A 19840-nucleotide genomic window follows, 5' to 3' on the forward strand; every position below is an offset into this window, starting at 1 on the left:
ACGCCCCCTTCTTACAGAATAGGTGTGTACATCTGTGTTGAAACATGTTAGGAATCCTCTCTGATAATCTTTGCTTTACAAGGAAACAAATGCAGATCATCAAGTTCCGATTTAACCTGAGATGCACTCCAAAAACACCAAGCCTTACTAACCTTACTTCTTGATCTAGTTTCTAGTGCAAACAGGTGAATGCACTCGAAATAAGACAAGACTAACTTACAAGTAACTTTTCAGAAAGATATAGGAGTTTGTTCTAAGCACCTAATTCATTAATATTGATTTAAAAAGTGCTAGTTGCACTGGCAGATTATTTAACTTAAAACATGAAAAATATCTTGATACAAGTCTTATAACAAGATATTCTTCATGTTTAAAACACATTTGAGGATTTTTGTCCATCTACATTGCACCGTAGTTCTACCCAACAACATACAATAAAAACAAGACTAGTAATAATAATAATAGTTGCTGCTCAGTATCAGGGTTTGCTGCAAAGTCAGTGACTTGATGTAACCTGCTGGGTTTCCTCAGATTGAAAAAAACAACTTCTTACCAATTGAAATAAACTTTATTGCATTGTTCAGTAAATAGGATAGATCCAGGATGAGTGTTTTTGAATTTGAATCTACATGATGTGATTAAACTGACTAAATATTTCTGAATACAGACACTATGTCTTTGGTTGAGTGTCTTTACAGTACATCTGTTGGGAACTCATGCCTTATAAATAAACCCAATTTAATTCATTTAACATCTTGAAAAATGTTAAGAATGCTTTTAAAACAAAGCATGCATTTTTCTTAAATAAATGTATTAATGTGTGTAAAAGCTTGATGTTATTCCTCATGTAGACCTGACAGTCTGATAACATTTTGGTATTTTTTTCCTAAAGAATTAGGGATTTAAAAAAAAAGAATTTATTAAATAAAGTCAAATAGTTCAACTTGCTATGTTGAACTATTTGACAGATTCTCACCTGTACATCCCACCCAGTGCAAACAGGGTAGAAGACACTTATTTATATATGTTGATTTTAAAAAGTTGTGGATGACCTTTTAATGTAGTTGCATAAAATATATTCTTATTTTGTTTATGTGTTGCAGTGTTATTAAATGAAAATAATATATGCAGTCATTTTAATTATAATTTTAATATGTGTATTATTTATTAATCTCATGACTTTTACCTTTTAAAAGTTCTAACGTAGACTGGGTTTGTTCCAACATCAATTCGTTACTCCAGGACGAACCTATGCTGCCATCAAGTGGCCGAATTCGACAATTACACTTCTCTTTTGGAAGTTGAAGTTTAACATTTTGACCTGTATTTACCAAATGAGGTTTAAATAGTTTTAGATTTCACCATAATGTGTGTAAGAAAAATGTAATATAGATGAAAACAGAGCTTGAATAGACCATGTAATATGACAAATAATCTGTTTTCAGCTGTCAAATAAAATTGATGCATCAGACTTCACATTCGTAATAATAGGGTTAGGTGTAGGACTAAGGTGTGAATTGAGAATAGGGCAAGAAGAGCAAAAAACAGAGAACTACCTCCTTCCACTAAACAGCAGGAGAAACTGTTCTGAACAAAGACGCAGAAATCCGTATTTAAGCACAACAGTTTCGCTTAGTCTAGACCAGGTGTGGCAATCTAAGAATCTTATTATTTAAGCTTCTTAGATCCAAAGGATCCAAAAGACCTAGGACAGAATTTCACCAAACATTGTACATGACTACAAAATACTTTATTTTAACAGTCAACATTTTTGTTTAGAAATAATGGAACAGCAACAAAACAAAGCTTCCCTTTACATTAGGAAAATAAATCTTTGTGGTAGAAAAGGAGGAACCACAAAATACAAAAATAAAATAAAAATTCTCTCCTCACTAGACATGTTTTCTTGTTCTTTGTTTACTTTCTTTTTTCAAATGGAATTGTTTTTTGGAAGGACAAGAAAGAAGGAATTTTCTTCCTTTTCTTCAGTGCAGTTCCAATTTTTCTTGAACAGCGTAAAAAAAAATCACTTAACACAACAAAATCACAACTCTAGACACTTTCTCCACAAAAGTGGAACTTTCCACTTTGGTCAATGGATTCACTGGGAATCAACTGGCCGACCATGGCAGAAAAACGACTATTACGTTTTTGTTTCTGAGGCACTTTGTTTCTCTTTTAAACTGAACTGCAGTTCAAGCAATAACTTTTGCCCCACACATCTACCCAACAGCTAAAAAGAGAAGCAATGTTGTTGAGAGATGTTGTAGATGAAAGGACAACGAGGGGGCCGCTATTCAAGAGGTCTATGATAATCCTTCTTCCATTTTGTACAAGTGTTTTCACTGTACATTTCTGTATCTGTGCTGCCACCAAACGAGTCGAGCCAGACTAATACAGCTTCCAATAAAAATGATCTTTCACCTTATTTTCTCAAGTCTGGTGACAGTTCTCTCTCTCTCGGTTCCATCAGAACTGGGGAGATTTCCATTGGGGAAAAGTGTTTTCCTGGATTGTGAACTGCTCTATGTAAAAGCCTTGCACAAAATGGAAGAGTTGACGTCTCTTTAGATAACTTTTCCTGAGCCAGGCACCTTCGGGATTTGAGAATGCTTTGCACACTAGCATTCGGTCAACTATTTTTGCATGTGTTGGAAAGTTGTCCTCTGTCTTTTCCATGTCGCTTTGTCTTTTTTTTGTGGCTTCCATCTGCCAAAGAAGCCACTTTGGCAGAACACTTAATACAGACAAGATGGAAAAAGAGCAAAAGAAGTAAGTTCCATATGATTCATGAAACTTGATGCTTTTAAACTGACAACCATGTTGGACTGTCAAAATAAGAGCATCACATATAATACAACAGAAAAGCCTTTATATTTTCCACAGCAGGTTCTTTGGGCTTTATAATCACTGTTACACATGAGATTAGTGAGGCCTTTTAAAATTAAGTTTACTGAATATTTCAAAGTAAAAGCCTCATTATTACTTGTCTACTCTCTACATATTAAGCTGAGAAATGAGAGGAATGGGATAGCAGTACAAGGCAGTGCACCAACATTAGCACTAACATGTTAGCAGTGCTCTGCCTCCCACTAGTGCATGGCCTTGCTATGCAAGGCAGTGTATTATTAATATTAGCCTTTTCCCTAAAATAAGCATTTTTGCTATTTTTTTATTTATTAGCTATGTTTAGCATACTATGTGGAGCAAGTCAAAGTAAGACAACATGCTACTGACAGCATTTAGGCTAACATTAGCATTTTGGATAATTTTAGTTTATACTCTAATTTTAACATATTGAATGGAGTAAGTCCATGTTAGTGAACATGCTTGTAATTCTCCACATGCTATTGAGTGCACTGTAGCTTACTTTAGCACCGATGCTAATCTTCAGCATCAGAACGCTGAGGATTAGCGTTCTGACAGGCACACTTTGGCAGGCCAGTTTAAATTTCTCCAGAAATATTCTAGTTTTAATGTATTTTTCAAAATAGCATTTCTGCATATGTATTAAGTATTTATTTTAAATATATTTCTGCCCTTTTCTGGATGAGGTCAGTTAAAAATGCAATTTTCAAAAAACTTTGCATCTGGGAGCCTGCACCTTAACATCTTTATGTTCTCCAAACATTATTTGTCATATTTGAATGCGTGAGCTTGAGGAATAATTACAATATTTTCTGAGCCTTTTGTGTTTGGACATTTGCAAGCCTTTGTTGATAAGCTGCCCCCAATAACCGGAGGCAGGGCCCTCCGGTTAGATGCATCCGATTTGCTGACCCAGGACTCTGGAAGATTTCAGAGCCATTTTAGCCAGATGTGTTGAGAGAACCACACAACATAAATTACAAACAGACAAAATAATAGTTAGGGCACAATCAGCATTTTTGTTTCCAAATAAACGCTTCAATATAAAACTTATCAAACTAATACAGTACGTAATGTGTGTCTTAGAACATTGTTCCATTGACAATTCATAGTGTTTACTACATCTTTTCCACAATCATATATCTCAGCAAGTTCGCAAAATAGAAACTAAAATCAGAACAACAAAGCTTGTGTTGAAGCAACAAGTCTCTTGGCTGGATGTTTTCATCAGGATTGGACCTTGGACTCAGTGTTGTGTTATATGAACGTGCGAGAGAAGTTCTAGGTCCCCTTGTCTTCGTTTATCTTTCTTTAATTCTGCTGAGATGTTTTGCGGATGCATGTGCGACTCGTGGATCCTGTCATCATACTGAGGCATGACTGTACTTTGATGTTTGAAATCATGACTTCATTACTTTAACAGGAATGCTTACACATAGTTTACATGTCACAGTTGTACTATCATGCACTTTCATATTTATGAGACATTAGACCAGGCATGTCCAAAGTCCGGCCCGAGGGCCAATCACGGCCCGCGGTCAGATTTCATATGGCCCGCAGCTTCGGTCTTATAATGTATTATTTATAGCCCGCCTGCACTGTCAAACAGAATAAATAAATCATAAAACTTGAAACTGTAATTCCTCCTTTCACCAAATGGTGGCAGCACCACTTTAATACTATCAATCTGCCTTCGTGCAGCGAACCCCTCTCCACTCATTTCTGCCACTGCAAAGAAAACAAGTTGACAGTGAGAGCCGCCGCTTTCAAGAGAGCCGCCGCTCTCTTGACAATTGATTTTCAATTGCCTTGATTTTCACTGAAAATCAAGGCAATTGTGCTTGTCTAATTTGTAATGAGACGGTTGCCTTGTTTAAGGATTTCAACGTAAAGAGACACTACCTAACATGCTACGTACAACAAGCTAACAGGGAGTGACCGTGCTGAAAAAGTGAAGCAGCTCCAAGCTGCATTGGCATCACAACAGCGATTCTTCACGCGGGCCTGTGAGTCAAAAGAAAATACCACCAAAGCAAGCTACGAAGTGGCCATGTTAATAGCTAAACATGGCAAACCTTTTACTGAAGATACTTTTTATCAAAGACTGTGTTATGAAAATGGTGGAGAACATTTGCCCTGAGAAGAAGCAAGAATTTGCAAATGTTTGCCTGGCACGTAACAGTGTGGCACGGAGAGTTGAGGACATGAAACTGAGTATTTTGAACGGTAACATCTGTCACTATCAACAGTGAAGAGCCAGTCGAACATTTATGCACCTGGATTTATGGCACTTATTTTTTATTAAACTCTTGAGTGAGATTTGGTTATTACTGTTGATGTTATGAACCTGTAGATGTGACACAAACTATTACTTTCTCAAAGATATTGTAAATGACAAGAGCAAAATTCACTTGTTTTAAGATTTAATAACAGACAACTTTGCATTACTTATAACTCCTGTTTAAAATGTTCTTGAGGCAAAGATATTTTTAAACTCATGTAAATTTAAGGTATTTCATACAGTTTGTTCAATGTTATCTGACTCTCCAGATATGAATGAAAGGCAGAATTTGGGTTTTTAGAGTTGTTCTCATCTGCCTTATTATTATTATTTTGTTATTTTGTCATTTGAAAAATTGAGATAATTGTGACAATGAAAATTGTTTTATAACAGTGTGTATTTGCATGAAACTTTTGTAGTTAAAAAATGTCCGAACAAACTATTGGCCCCCGGGCATCTTCACTTTATCAAATCTGGCCCGCTTTGCAAAAAGTTTGGACACCCCTGCATTAGACATTTCTCAAAGGATATTGAGAAATGTAAAGGAGTGTTGTCTTATTGCTTCATACTTCTGAAAAAAACAAAACAAACTACTGGTGCCAAAAACATCAAAAACAAGTAAAACAACTTCATTGGAAATCAATGGCTGCTAGTTGTAAATACATGATAAAATGGATTCCAACTCTTTTTATTCAGGATATGCCACACTTTCTAAGGGTTTTTTTTGCACAATATTATTATTATTATTATGGTCATTTCTATCTATTTTACAATACATTAGAGTCACAAGAACCAGGAAGCAAAATTTGGAAAGTGACAATAAACTTTACTGCTTTTCTAAACCAGGGATAGAACAGTGCATAGATCACAGGGTTTAGAGTGGAGTTGAAATAAAACAGGAAGAGCAAATATGGCGCGTAGCTGTCACTGAGCAGATCCTCTCCTGCGAGGGAGAGACAGTAATACGGACAGTAACATATTAGAAAAACCACCACGAGAACACCAAGAGTCCTGGCTGCTTTCAGCTCAGACTTCTTTGTCATATTCACTGAAAGCTGCAGAGTGACGGCCGTGACGTGAGCACGCATGACGCGGGCCTGAGACACGGCCGCCACAAACACTCGCATGTACAGCACTATGATGACTGCAACTGGAACGACGAAGCTCACAATGAGGTCAACGGTTCCTGCGATAAAGTCAACAGAAATTAGACAGTCTCCCACGCATGATTTGTGCCTACTGGGCTTTACTAAGTCATCTAATACCACAAGACAGCCATAGATAACAGAACAAAGCCAACACAGACAGACAACAGCTTTGACTCTTCTGTCTGTGACTCTGGCGGGATAACGCAGAGGGTCACAGATGGCCACATAGCGGTCAACCGATATGAGAACCATGTCTCCGACTGAAGCAGAGGTGATGACAAAGGACAGAGAGTTATACAGAGAACAAGTGAGATCGCCAAGAAACCAGCAGCCTGTGTTCCGGATGATTTCTGCAGGCATCAACAGGAGACCCAGGAGGAAGTCTGAGACAGCCAGTGAGAGGAGGATGGTGTTAGTGGGTGTGTGAAGCTGCCTGGAGAGAGACAGAAAAGCAATATCAAATCAATATTTGCTGGCTTTACAATAGCACAGCTTTGTACAAACCGCAAAAATAATTCAAACAATAAAAAAAAAAAGATTAAATCGCTACTTGAAATGGGCGACCGAGATGATGACGAGCAGGTTGAGAGATGCTGTCAGCAAAGAAATCGAAGACAGCATGATCTGAGGGAGCACGGCTTCAGTCCAGGTCGATCCAGGCTTCCTGCAGGAAGTGTTGGTTAACTTTGGAAAGCAGAGTTCTTCTCCAGTTTCTACCTCCATCTTTAGATGTGTGCAAATCAATCAGCTGCAAAGTTTGATTATATACAGTACCTGATGAATGTCAGCATGTAACTCCTCCTTTGTTCCCTTCATCCTTGTGAGGGATTTACCCCCCCTCAACAACAGGTGTTGTTGTTTTTTTGTGCTTCCTGTATTGTTGCTTTATTTAATATTTTGTTTTGATCATCCTCTCTTTCCTTTGAGGTCATGTGCTGCCATGGAGGCGCGCCCATGAGCAGTGATGCCTAGGACCTGGTGTTTCCAATTTACCTTACTGGGAAGGTCCATTGTTTGAGAAGGAGGAGAGATGTTTGTTTTATTTTTTGTTTGGTACCAGCTTATTTTTGTTTTTGTTAAATTGTTAGTTGTAATTCTGTGAATATTTGTTTAGGAATATTATTTAGCACAAATGTTTGTTCTTTTGTTTACCTGGAAATGTAATTGTTGTCTCCGCCCCTTAATTAGTCCTGGCCATGCTTTAAAAGCCAGGTGGTTTGAATCAGAGTGGTGGCTCCCTCTTGTTTGGAATGTTTGTCAGTGTGAAAATGGTAGTGTAATGTGCAAGGAACTGATATAAAGAAAAGTTTTAGAGCTCTATAATGACTGGACTTGTCTGATTTTGGATCGCAAACCAACAATCCTCTCTCTCTTTCTGTATTTTGCGTTGTCAGCATTAGTGAGTAGTTTTTTAATATTTGCATTAGATGCATTAGACTATTAGATGCAACGTACTACACCCATTGCAACCACAACAGTGCAACGACAAACACTAATGTTAAGGCCTGTCACTTCAGTCTGTCTGTGTCTATCCTTTTAGGATTCTTTTCTCACTAGCAGCAACAACTAAATGTGTACACCTTGTCTGGCATTATACGTGGACACCAGAAACTTGGCTATTTTATAGCTGTAATTGCACAGAACAGCCCAGAAGCTGTATTGACTCCAATTTAAAAAAAAAGCATTTACTTTCACCTCAAAGGAGGCACAATCGTTGCAGAAGAAATTGATGTTGAATATAGTCTAGAGATCATGGATGTGTGATGTCTGCAGTGATACTGGCTGGCCTTATTCTGACCCTAGACCTGTACAAGTCCGGGATAGAGAGAAGGTCACCGCAAGTCATCCTCTCTGCAGACCTAATTATTTGTTGCAGTTTAGGCCTTTCCTGCTTTGTGAAATAACTGAAAGACGCAGTGATGGTGGTGCACTGGACAGGCTAATAGAATAATGTCAGTGTAGAAGATCACCAGCAGCTCCTTCGGCAGGTTGTACTTCTTGAGTTGCCTCTGGTTGTACCCAGTCTTTACTGGGTCTTCCTCCGAACAGAGTCTGTGTGTGAGAATCACCTGAGAAATGGTGGCTCCTAAGAACTGGAAGCGATTCACTTTAAACACTGTTGTTGAGGATGATGAGAGTTCTGTGCAAGTCCACTGTCATCCCCGGTCTTGACAGGTTAAGCTCCAGGCGGTTCTTACCGTACCAGTGGACCAGCATTTCCAGTCTGTGAGCAGACTCATCACTATCCTGGTGGATCAAACCAATGGCAATGGAGTCATGTACAGTACAATCTTCATGAGTTTCACTGACTGATCTGCTGAGGTTTGGTCATTTGTGTACAGAAAGAAGAGTAGTGGGGAGAGAACACATCTGCGGGGAGCGCCCGTGTTGATGATTCTTGTGCAGAAAAAGAAGATGCTCCCCCGCTGGTGATCCACTGACGGGTCGGAGCCGGTGCTGTGAGCTGGTGAGCTCCTGGTGGAGAATGAAAAAATGTCAAAGGGTGGTGGTGTTGAAGACTGGGCTGATGTCCAGAAACAGGATCCTGGTGTACTACCTTGCCTGGTCGAGTACACGATTTATAGCCCCAAGTTTACTGAATCACCTGCTCACATGTTCAGCCAATAAACAAACTTCAGGAGGTCGGACAGGGGAAGTGAGCTGTCTTGCCTCAACACTAGTCGCTCAAAGGATTTTATGACCACAGGCATCATTGTGAAATGTCTAAATTAATTTAATCTTGCTATGGGGTGTTTCGTGGGGACCTTGATGATGGTGAAAGGCTTGAAGTAGGAGGTGACCTCACATAGGTCCAGAGACATGTTAAAGATCTGGGTGAAGATGGTGGCCTGTTGTAGAGTGCAGGCTTCCAGGAAGAATGATAAGATAGCATCAGATCCTGGGGCTTTCATGATCTTCTGAATCTATCAACATCTTCCTCACTAATCTTTAGTGCGGTCAGGAGGTAAATGGTGTAATTAGCTGTTTTTCAAACCTGTAGAAGAAGCTTTTGAGGTTGTCAGTTGATTTTAGCCATATAAAACCACTTAAACTGAAAATGTTCATATCTGTGAGCTGTGCTTTGTTAGCAGAAATTACATTTCTTAAGCTCGTCAGGTTTTTGCCATCAAACAATGTTTCTATTGTTGTCATTCTGTTGGCTGTTTCAATCCTTGCTGTCAGTCTTCTCCGTAAAGGGGAGTAAACCTTTAACTTTTCACAACAAGCTAACATCCATGTAATAAGACTGAGTGCACTACTGAGTGCAGTGTGTTCCTGATACTGCACTCAGTATCAGGTACAGTTGTTTGGAAACTATACCAAACAATTCTACAAGCTGGCAATCAGCTGAAAGGATTGATCTGCTGGACTGACAATGTGGCAGCTTCAGGCGATGTCATTTATTTTCATAGCAACACTGTTCAAACTGTGACACACTTAGGAGTCTTTTGTGAAAGTGTAGATGACTAACATCTTGTCATCTTCCTGAAATAATGGTCCATGTCTTTTTTTGTTTTGTTTGTTTGTTTTGCCTAACTCATCTTTTGGCAAAAAATGACCCAGGTCATTAATTTAAAAAGGTGACAGTGTAGCGATATGACATGCATGCCACAGATAAGAACCTTCACAATTTTAGTTGTTTTAAACTTCAAGAGTCAGCTAAAATGGGGAGTTTGTCTGATTAGCTGTTAGCCGTCCACTGCTCCAGGGATTTCTTTATGTCTTTTATAAAGTCACTGTAACATGGCATAGTTCTAACAGAGGTAGGGGAACTATTACTAAGAAGTTCACAGAACCTCACTTCAAATTATCTAGTCTTTTTACCTTGTCTAAAGTACCTCGTTTTTGCTACCACACATTTATCTTTAATGGGCCATCACACAGTGGTGCTATGTCTTATCATCCACTCAGGATGTCAAATATGATGAATCATGGAGCAAAAAATGTGAAATTAAGGCTATGTGTATCAATGCAGCTATATGTACTTTCCACCTCTGTGACAGCTGAATTAATGCATAACCATTCACTTGGATATTAGAGCAACAGCTGTTACCTTTAAAACTGTACATTATCAAGGGACACATATATTTATGCTCACCGATGCACTCACTGCTGTGATTACAAAGAGATTCCTAAGGAGCAAGACATATACTGCCCTGGCCTGCTTGTATTTCAGACCTAGCAGATCAGAAAACATGAGACAAAACATTTGTCAAACACCTTTAATTTTAATCATTTTTGTTTGGTGATTCCAAAGGCCAGAATGTCGTTAAAAAAGCATCCAAATCTCAAGGTGGAAATGCAACAGCAAAACAAATGTAACAAGCTGCCGTCTGCCAATTACAGATGTGGAAACACTCCTAACGACGTCTAGTTGTCAATTATTCCTTTCAAGTTTGTGTTAGTTATGAAACTATTGTCATAGTTTATTGTATGTTGGCCTCACAGGAGCCGGGCCGCAGTATCTGAAAAGTGATGATGAGTTTGGTAGCTCTCCTGAACCAAGGATAAAACAACGCATAAATCACTGGGTTCAGACTGGAGTTGAAATAAAACAGAAATATGACATAGGATGCAGACGAATCGGTGAGCAAGTCATCACCTGCAAGGGTGACACAGTAATATGGACAGAAACATATGAGGAACACCACCATTAGAACCCCCAGGGTCCAGGCTGCTTTTAGCTCAGATTTCCTCGTCAGACTAACCGAAAGCTGGAGGGAAACAGCGGTGACCTGAGAGCGCATGGCACGGGCCTGAGAGACGGCCACCACAAACACTTTCATGTACAGCACAATGATGACTGAGACTGGAGCAATAAATGTAATAAGAAGATCAAACGTTCCCAAAATGTAGTCAACCACAAGGACACACTCCCCATAGCAGGAGTTATGTTGCCCCGGCTGAGTTAAGTCGGACTTCACAATGACACTGCTGTACAGAACAGAGCTGAGCCAGCAGAGACACACGGAGACTTTAACTTTTCTCTCTGTGACTGTGGTGGAGTAATGGAGAGGGTCACAGATCGCCACGTAGCGGTCCGCTGATATGAGCACCATGTCGCCAACCGAAGCAGAGGTGACGATGTACGATACGTAGTTATACAAGGAACACATGAGGTCGCCAAAAAACCAACAGGCTGTGTGTCGCATGATTTCACCCGGCATCAACAGAAGCCCCACGAGGAAATCTGACACAGCCAGAGAGAGGAGGAGGATGTTAGTGGGTGTGTGGAGCTTCCTGCAAGGAGACAGAAACACTTCGTTACAACACACCCTGCACATTTTAATTGTTTTTTTTTTTTTGTTAATTGTTAAAATGAAACATCTTCAGGTTTAGAAATGAGATAAGAAATACTATCATCTCCAGTTCTGGTCATTACAGCCAATTTCCATTTTCTGTCCTAATCCACAGTTGTCAAAAGAATGAAACCAAAGCAGAAAATGTGATACAAGGAATCTATCTGTGCCTGAAGTGAGAGACTGAGATGATGACGAGCAGGTTGAGCGCTACAGTGAGCAGAGAGATGAAGGACAGTATAGTGCGAAGGAGCACAGTTTCAGTCCAAGAAGATATAGGTTTCTTGCAGGAGGCGTTGAAGAGATGTGGGAAGCAGAGGTCACCTCCAACCTGCATGTCCATCTTTGAAGTCAGAGGAGAGCTCAAGCTGTGGCTTTTTTCCAAACAATTCTTGATTTTATGCCTCCTACCTCCTCACTCCTCCCTCTTGCAACCTTCCTTCTTCTATTGGACAGATGGTACAGTAGAGACTAGACATGTTGCATGCACCTCTTTGTTTGCCTTTCTCCTTACCGTGATGCACCCATCACTCTGAAACAGGGTCACTATGGACTCATCAGACTACATGACGTTGTTACATAGCTCCATAGCTCCATAATCCAATCTTCATGCTTGCTTGCAAACTAAAGTCTTTTCTCGGGTTAGTCTCACTGATTAGTGGTTTTCTTATGGCTACACAGCTGTTCAGCCTCAGTCCCTTGAGTTGCTCATACTTTCACCGTATCATTCTGAATTCACCAAACAATAAAGTGATAGTTGATCATGATCATTCAGGATTTTCTTCTGGGCACGTTTCTGTTCTGCCTACAAAACCAAATGTGTCAATTATTAAAAACTCAACAGTTGAGAGCTGGAAAACCCTTGTCTATAATGGTATTGTAGTGTCTGATCATGAGGACTCAAAGGGACATTGAGTTCAAAAAACAAGATTCATATATGGACTCCCAATGCATTAGCAGACAAACAGCCACCGTGACCTAAACATGCTGATATCAGGAAGATATAATGTAAACTTTGAAGACAGTGTGTGTTGGCCAGGACCCTAGAAAAGGGGGTGCTGTTCAACAATCAGGGGCACTTCACTATGATTGGCCCAAGATTTCCTCGCAATTTGGTCATGCTGACTTAGGCTGCAGTATTGTAATAAAGCTTTGCTGTCCAACCAAAGTCTAAAGCAGGGGTCTCAAACTCCAGTCCTTGAGGGCCGCTGTCCTGTAGTTTTTAGATGTACCACAGGTACAAAACACTGGAATGAAATGACTTAATCACCTCCTCCTTGTCCAGATCAGTTCTCCAGAGCCTTAATGACCTAATTATTCTATTCAGGTGTGGTGCAGCAGAGGCACATCTAAAAGTTGCAGGACAGCGGCCCTCAAGGACTGGAGTTTGAGACCCCTGGTCCAAAGCATGTAGAGTCTTATTCCTGCAACATCACCTACATCCATCAGAGATGAGCACTGCAGCAGCTCTAGCTCATCAAGGAGGACTGGCCTCTGGTGGTGCAGGGTTTTAGGCACAATATGAATTAGGGGCCTCTCTTCCTGTTAAGAACATCACCACCACTAACAGGGTTTCAATACAAATTTGGTGGAATATGGGAGAGGGGGCCAAGCATCGAGATGCTGGATTTTAAGTCACGTGACTTGCCGTGCACGACTCAGGTGCCATTGCTATGCATTAAGTCAGGAATATCTATGTTCGGAAAATTGACACAATCACGCAAAGAATCTGAGAAAGGGATGCAGAGTTTTGCTAGTTACTTCTGCAGATGACAGGACTCAGTGCAATAGCTGACTTCAACTGTATAGAGGGTGAAGAGGAAGGATGAGAGGACAGATCTGGTTGACAGAGGCTTTGAGCATCCTCAGGCTCACACCATCAGGGCCTGCAGTTTTTCCAGGCTGGAGCCTCACCAGCTGTCTTCTAACATCTGCCGTGGTGATTTGAGGTGACCTGCTGACGGGTACTGGAGGGTCACTGAGTAGGACAGGATGGAAGGAGGTGTGAATATGAGAATCACATGGTGATGAAGGACTCTGAGAAGGAAGAGGGGAGAGTGGGTGGACAGCATCAGTGGTGTTGGGAGTGTGGGCTAGGCATGTAGGGGCCGCAGTGTCAAATATGTTACAATATGTATTGTTTTCATTGGCCAATGAGTTCAATGTCATGAAGAAAATATTGCATGAAAATGTAAATATGTAATAATGTCATAGTTGGATAGAAATATTGGTATTCATTAAGATTTTAAAATCTCCTTTAAGGTTTCAGTTTTCTAGTCTTAGCAAATTGAAACATTCTAACAAGAGCCGAAATTGTTCAGTAGAACTTAAGATCCAGTGAGAAGCAACAGACACACTGTTGACGTGACATTGCCAAGTGGACGTTGCTATGGAGGAGGTAGGTAGGGAGGAGCTGTTGTTGTGAACTGTTTGCCAGAAAGAGATAAAGTGACATAAAGAGGAGTTACAATCACAGAGCTGTCTCGACTCTGATCTTTCATGGTCTCTGATGATGGAGGTTCATGATGAAGAACTTTGCTTTCCACAACTCCTCAACACCTCCTGTAGAAAACCAACAGTTCAATGGCTCACCGCTGTGTTTCTGCAGTCTCTGCTCTCTTTCAGCTGTGTGTTTTCTGTGACTCTCAATCTACTTGTTATCATTTCAGTCTCCCATTTCAGGCAAGGAAGCCATTATTTCCTGTGTGTGATGATGATGATTTTCCTGACTGCAAAGACGCATAAACTGTCATGATTTTATTTATTAAAATTAAATATTCCATCCAATCTATAGATTGATACAAGTTTTGCTTGGTCACATTTACATCTTTCAGTGCTTTTGTTTATTATTCTGTTTTCCTCCCCAGGCAGCTTCACAAAACCACCAACTTCCTGCTTCTGTCTCTGTCCATATCAGATTTCATGGTGGGCCTTGTTGTTTTTCCAGGTGAAAGTAGCAGACGAACATCTTGCTGGCTTCTTGGTGATGTCATGTGTTTACTGTACATGCATATTGTCAGTCTGATAGTCTGTGCCTCAGTTATAAATATTGTACTGATATCTGTTGACCGCTATGTGGCTATATGTTACCCTCTGCATTATCACAGGAGAATCACTGTGACAAGAATACGACTGTGTATCAGTCTGTGCTGGATTTATTCAGCTTTATACAGCATTACGTTTGTGAAGGATGGCATAAGTGCAAAACAGGCTTCCTGTCATGGAGAGTGTTTGTTTTTCATCGATTTTGGTGCTGCAGTTTTAGATCTCATTTTAACCTTTACGGTTTCAGTTACGGTCATCATAGTTCTCTACACCAGAGTGCTTGCAGTGGCCGTTTTTCAGGCCCGAGCCATCCGCTCCTCTGTTACAGCTGTGTCCCTGCAGCGTTCAGCAGCAGTAGGAAAATCTGAGCTGAAAGCAGCCAGGACTCTTGGTATTTTAGTTGTTGTGTTTCTAATATGTTTCTGTCCATTTTACTGTGCTGCTCTAGGAGGTGATGTATCGTTTAACACGTCTGCTGCTGTGCTGTGTCTTTTCTGCATTAATTCTTCCCTTAACCCTTTAATCTACGCCATATTTTATCCCTGGTTTAGAAAAGCGATTAAACACATTGTGACACTGAAGATATTCCAGCCTGGCTCCAGTAAGGCCAATATACTGTAGACAAATATTAAAATGTGTAAGTAAATAAAATCTTGTTCCATATGATAAAAGTCCTCAAAGCATTCATTTACATTGTGTGTTGAAAACCAATCCAATAAAAAGCATTCACCCACTCGGATGGTTTACCCTTTTTATTGCTTTTACAAATAATAATAATAATAATGGTCAACAAAATCAGGCTTTAAACTTTGTTTTTCCAAAATGTCTCTTTCAAGTAAAAGTGAAAGCCAAGTTTTACAAAAAATAAAAATACTTAACATGAAATAAGTGACTGAATAAATAGTGAAGCATCACCACAGCATGATGCTGCCACCGCCATACATTACAATGCTAATGGTGTGTTTTTGGGAATGTGCAGTGTTTGGTGCAAACAGAGTTTCATGTTTAGATTGCAGTGGAGTTTTGGTTATGAATAACTATAACAATTGCTCAGGGCAATTATTAATAAAGATAGTAATTTACATCAAAGTTACCAACTTGGTGCACCACCTGATTATCAGGAAAATAATAACCAAATATTAATAATAATAAATTGCTGAGAAGGTTGAAACCTTTTGGAGTGCAGCGAGCACTCCCTCCTCCCATAAAATCCAAACCACTGTTTGGAACAATGCCACCTCCCCTACCGAAGCAGAATCAACCATACACAAGACCATTCATCTGCCACAACATCGCCAGAGCCCTTTTATAATTTGACAGCTCAGAGTCATCAATTCCTTACCCAGCAAGTAATTACTTTTCCTCATCAGTACCCATTTCTCTAAGGAACATCAGCACGGATCTCAAGGTTGTATTGAATCACATGTGCTGTACGAAACAAACAGAGAAGGAGGCTAACGCAGGGATAACAGACTCAGTTCTCTCCTGCTCCGGTGCCTAGGCCATCTCTCTGGCATGATGACAAGATGAAGCGGCGCAGGCAAACGGCACATCCCAAACCCTTTCACAATGTTACTTGAATCAAAAGTAGACCTTTTGTCACAAGGCAACACACTGGCCAGAATTGAGGATTGTGAACTACTGGTGTCTCTCAGCAGTGTCATTGGTTGCTGGTCTTCAAGTCGATCTGTAAGAGATACTAGACCATCAAATATGAAAGGTTTAAAGCATTCATCTGGATGGTCAGTTTTCACATGTTCCTCCCTCAGGGAATAACATGAAATAAGCGACCGCACAAGTTGATTGAAATAGCCCCACTCCTTTTGGCTGGTTTGCTGAAAGCCCCTGTTGTTTGGATAAATACAATTTAATCAGCAATCAGGTGTCCAGGCTTAAAACAGAAGAAGCACTTTCTCTCTGATTTTGAGATGGATGAAGATGGAGGAGAGCAAGAAGTTGGTGCACTGTCAGCCTTCTGAGGGAACCGATGATGTGCAGAAGGATCACACTTACTAAAAGTCAACTTGCGTGTCAAAGAGAACTCACTGGCCAGAACAGCAGTTTGCTGTAAGGTGCACATTTTTTGCTCATTAAGGTAAATTGCAACCTTTTCATGTATACGGTTTTTAAACTCTTCAAGCACGATTAGTTCTCGAAGGGAAGCTTGATCTTTAATTTTACACGCTGCACACCATCGATCAAAAAACAACCCTTTTTCATGTGCATAGTCAACACAAGTTTTACTCATGGTCTTTCTAAATACATGAAAACGCTCCCTATAAGCCTCTGGCACAAACCCATATGCCCGCAAAACTGCAGCTTTAAGAGTCTTGTAAGAGAAGCCTTACTCCATGGAAAGCGAAGCACAGGGTTCATGAGCCTTACCTGTTACCTTACACTGCTCAAGTAATGCCTACGTCTCTCGTGGCCAGTTTAATGTCAAGGCAATCCTTTCAAAAGCGCCAAAATAGCTTTCAACCTCAGATGCACAAAAATCAGGAACCTTTTGCCAGCTGAAGGCAGGCAAGACGAACCCTCAGCCGAGCCTCCATTCTTGACCAAGCAGATGATTTTGCTGAAAAGAGATCATATTGTGGTAATATAATAGCTTTTTCTTCCAACCTACTAACTTTAGGAGTCACATTATTGGATGGTGACCTCGACACCTCCTTTCCTGTGGAAACCACTGTGTAATCTCCATCAGAATCCTCAACTTTCAAGAGAGAATCCTCCATTGATTCTGGAACACTTAAGATGCCACTGCTTATCAAACTTTTAAGTATGGTGGCATAAAGTGCTTTCTTAACCATAGCATTAGACAATGGTATACTGAAATGACGAGCTATGTCCCGCAGATCTTGTATCCTACAGTTGTCCAACTGACTAATGCACAGGTGTCAAACTCCAGTCCTGGAGGGCCACTGCCCTGCAACTTTTAGATGTGCCTCTGCTGCACCACACCTGAATAGAATAATTAGGTCATTAGCAAGGCTCTGGAGAACTGATCTACACAAGGAGGAGGTAATTAAACCATTTCATTCCAGTATTTTGTACCTGTGGCACATCTGAAAACTGCAGGACAGTGGCCCTTGAGGACTGGAGTTTGACACCCCTGGACTAATGGAAGGATTAGCCACAAAAGTAGCCAAGTCAAAGAATGCCTTGTTAAGAAGACAATCTACTTAGAAACCCCACTTCCCCTCAAAAAAATAAAAAAGAGTGCTGGGACAGGCAAAATGAACAAAAGAAGGGAGATCAGACAGACCAATCCGCTCAAAGGTCCGTAGGATCTGGTAAGTCTCCCTCTACCACACCAATAACCCACTTACCTTACAAAATAAAAGAAACAAAGCTGTGGAAAATGGGGCAACTGAACCCACCACAAAACAAAATAAACAACAAAAGATAAAACAAACAAACAAAAAAATCTTCACAAGCTTACCGCAGCAAAAGATCTCCCGGACGAGCCCCCAAATGCTACATCCCAAAGACAGTCTGGGAGTATGGAGGGATGTAACAAAATACCAGGGAATAAATAGGTAAAAACCGGAGGGTATAGTTAATGGTTTATTTTAAAATAATGCAGGAAGTATCTTGAGTGTGGAGGGGAAAACCTAGGAGAGACCATGAACCTTGCATCTTACTAAACAAGGCCCCACTTAGCTGTAAGCCTGGAACAAAATAATAACTGCACACACTTCAATAGACAAGCGTTCGTCAAACCAGTACAACGATACAGCACACATGATGTCCAGCTGGCTAAGAGGCACTGAGATCAGTTTTCCTGTTAACCTTTGTTACATGCAGTCACCACTGCATGTAACAAATTAAATAGGATAAAATAAACAACAACCAGAAGATCAAAAGAGACAAGCCACAGACAAAATGTTGACGTGACATTGCCAAGTGGAAGTTGCTATGGATGGTAGGTAGGGAGGAGCTGTTGTTGTGAACTGTTTGCCAGAAAGAGATAAAGTGACATAAAGAGGAGTTACAATCACAGAGCTGTCTTGGCTCTGATCTTTCATGGTCTCTGATGATGGAGGTTCATGATGAAGAACTTTGCTTTCCACAACTCCTCAACACCTCCTGTAGAAAACCAACAGTTCAATGGCTCACCACTGTGTTTCCACAATCTCTGCTCTCTTTCAGCTGTGTGTTTTCTGTGACTCTCAATCTACTTGTTATCATTTCAGTCTCCCATTTCAGGCAAGAGAAAGTATATTTTTCTATGTGCAATGATGATGATTTTCCCAGCAGGAAAGCAGTCTAAACTGTTTGTCATGTTTTTATTGATTCAAATTAACCATCGCATACAAACTGTAGACTGATATGAGTTTTGCTTGGTCACATTTACATCTTTCAGTGCTTTTGTTTATTATTCTAATTTCCTTCCCAGGCAGCTTCACAAAACCACCAACTTCCTGCTTCTGTCTCTGGCCATATCAGATTTCATGGTGGGCCTTGTTGTTTTTCCAGGTGAAAGTAGCAGACTAACATCTTGCTGGCTTCTTGGTGATGTCATGTGCGTAATATACATACATATTGTCAGTATGATTGCCTGTGTCTCAGTTATAAATGTCGTACTGATATCTGTTGATCGCTATGTGGCTATATGTTACCCTCTGCATTATCACAGGAGAATCACTGTGACAAGAATACAACTGTGTATCAGTCTGTGCTGGATTTATTCAGCTTTATACAGCATTACTTTTGTGAAGGATGGCATAAGTGGAAAAAAGGCTTTTTGTCATGGAGAGTGTTTGTTTTTCATGGACTTCGGTCCCGCAGTTTTAGATCTTATTGTAGCTTTTATCACTCCAGTTACAGTCATCATAGTTCTCTACACCAGAGTGTTTGTAGTGGCCGTTTTTCAGGCCCGAGCCATCCGCTCCTCTGTTACAGCTGTGTCCCTGCAGCGTTCATCAAAAGTACAGAGATCTGAGTTGAAAGCAGCCAGGACTCTTGGTATTTTAGTTGTTGTGTTTCTAATATGTTTCTGTCCATTTTACTGTGCTGCTCTAGGAGGTGATGTATCGTTTAACACATCTGTTGCCATGCTGTGTCTGTTCTGCAGTAACTCTTGTCTTAACCCTTTAATCTATGCCATGTTTTATCCCTGGTTTAGAAAAGCAATTAAACACATTGTGACACTGAAGATATTCCAGTCTGGCTCCAGTAAGGCTAATATATTGTAG

The 19840-nt window shown here is 40.3% G+C and overlaps 3 protein-coding genes across 3 annotated transcripts; 1 reads left to right on the forward strand and 2 right to left on the reverse strand.

Annotated features, from left to right (window-relative positions):
- Positions 1-5916: 5916 nt before the first annotated feature.
- On the reverse strand, positions 5917-7020 carry LOC116723408 (trace amine-associated receptor 13c-like). Its single transcript, XM_032568267.1, has 2 exons — positions 6848-7020; positions 5917-6730 (listed from the first exon to the last, which is right to left on the reverse strand). Exons 1-2 carry the CDS (start codon positions 7018-7020, stop codon positions 5917-5919), a joined length of 987 nt encoding a protein of 328 aa, XP_032424158.1.
- A 3526-nt stretch (positions 7021-10546) lies between these two features.
- LOC116723585 (trace amine-associated receptor 3-like) lies at positions 10547-11945 on the reverse strand. Its single transcript, XM_032568613.1, has 2 exons — positions 11768-11945; positions 10547-11538 (listed from the first exon to the last, which is right to left on the reverse strand). Exons 1-2 carry the CDS (start codon positions 11938-11940, stop codon positions 10725-10727), a joined length of 987 nt encoding a protein of 328 aa, XP_032424504.1. The 5' UTR covers positions 11941-11945; the 3' UTR covers positions 10547-10724.
- Positions 11946-18664: 6719 nt separating this feature from the next.
- On the forward strand, positions 18665-19840 carry LOC116722794 (trace amine-associated receptor 13c-like). The gene is made up of 2 exons (XM_032567091.1): positions 18665-18851; positions 19042-19840. The coding sequence occupies exons 1-2, from the start codon at positions 18679-18681 to the stop codon at positions 19838-19840; spliced, it is 972 nt and encodes a 323-aa protein (XP_032422982.1). The 5' UTR covers positions 18665-18678.

This window comes from Xiphophorus hellerii, chromosome 7 (genome assembly GCF_003331165.1).
Source record: "Xiphophorus hellerii strain 12219 chromosome 7, Xiphophorus_hellerii-4.1, whole genome shotgun sequence".
NCBI classification, from domain to species: Eukaryota; Metazoa; Chordata; class Actinopteri; order Cyprinodontiformes; family Poeciliidae; genus Xiphophorus; species Xiphophorus hellerii.

What these genes read in the sequence shown, in the direction of transcription:
- LOC116723408 (XM_032568267.1), bottom strand. Translation starts at nt 7,020, where the DNA reads ATGGAGGTAGAAACTGGAGAAGAACTCTGCTTTCCAAAGTTAACCAAC. An exon ending in ATCTCGGTCGCCCATTTCAA is followed by an intron (nt 6,731 to 6,847) that starts GTAGCGATTTAA and finishes GTCTCTCTCCAG; the next exon opens with GCAGCTTCACACACCCACTA.
- LOC116723585 (XM_032568613.1), bottom strand. Translation starts at nt 11,940, where the DNA reads ATGGACATGCAGGTTGGAGGTGACCTCTGCTTCCCACATCTCTTCAAC. An exon ending in ATCTCAGTCTCTCACTTCAG is followed by an intron (nt 11,539 to 11,767) that starts GCACAGATAGAT and finishes GTCTCCTTGCAG; the next exon opens with GAAGCTCCACACACCCACTA.
- LOC116722794 (XM_032567091.1), top strand. Translation starts at nt 18,679, where the DNA reads ATGATGGAGGTTCATGATGAAGAACTTTGCTTTCCACAACTCCTCAAC. An exon ending in ATTTCAGTCTCCCATTTCAG is followed by an intron (nt 18,852 to 19,041) that starts GCAAGAGAAAGT and finishes TTTCCTTCCCAG; the next exon opens with GCAGCTTCACAAAACCACCA.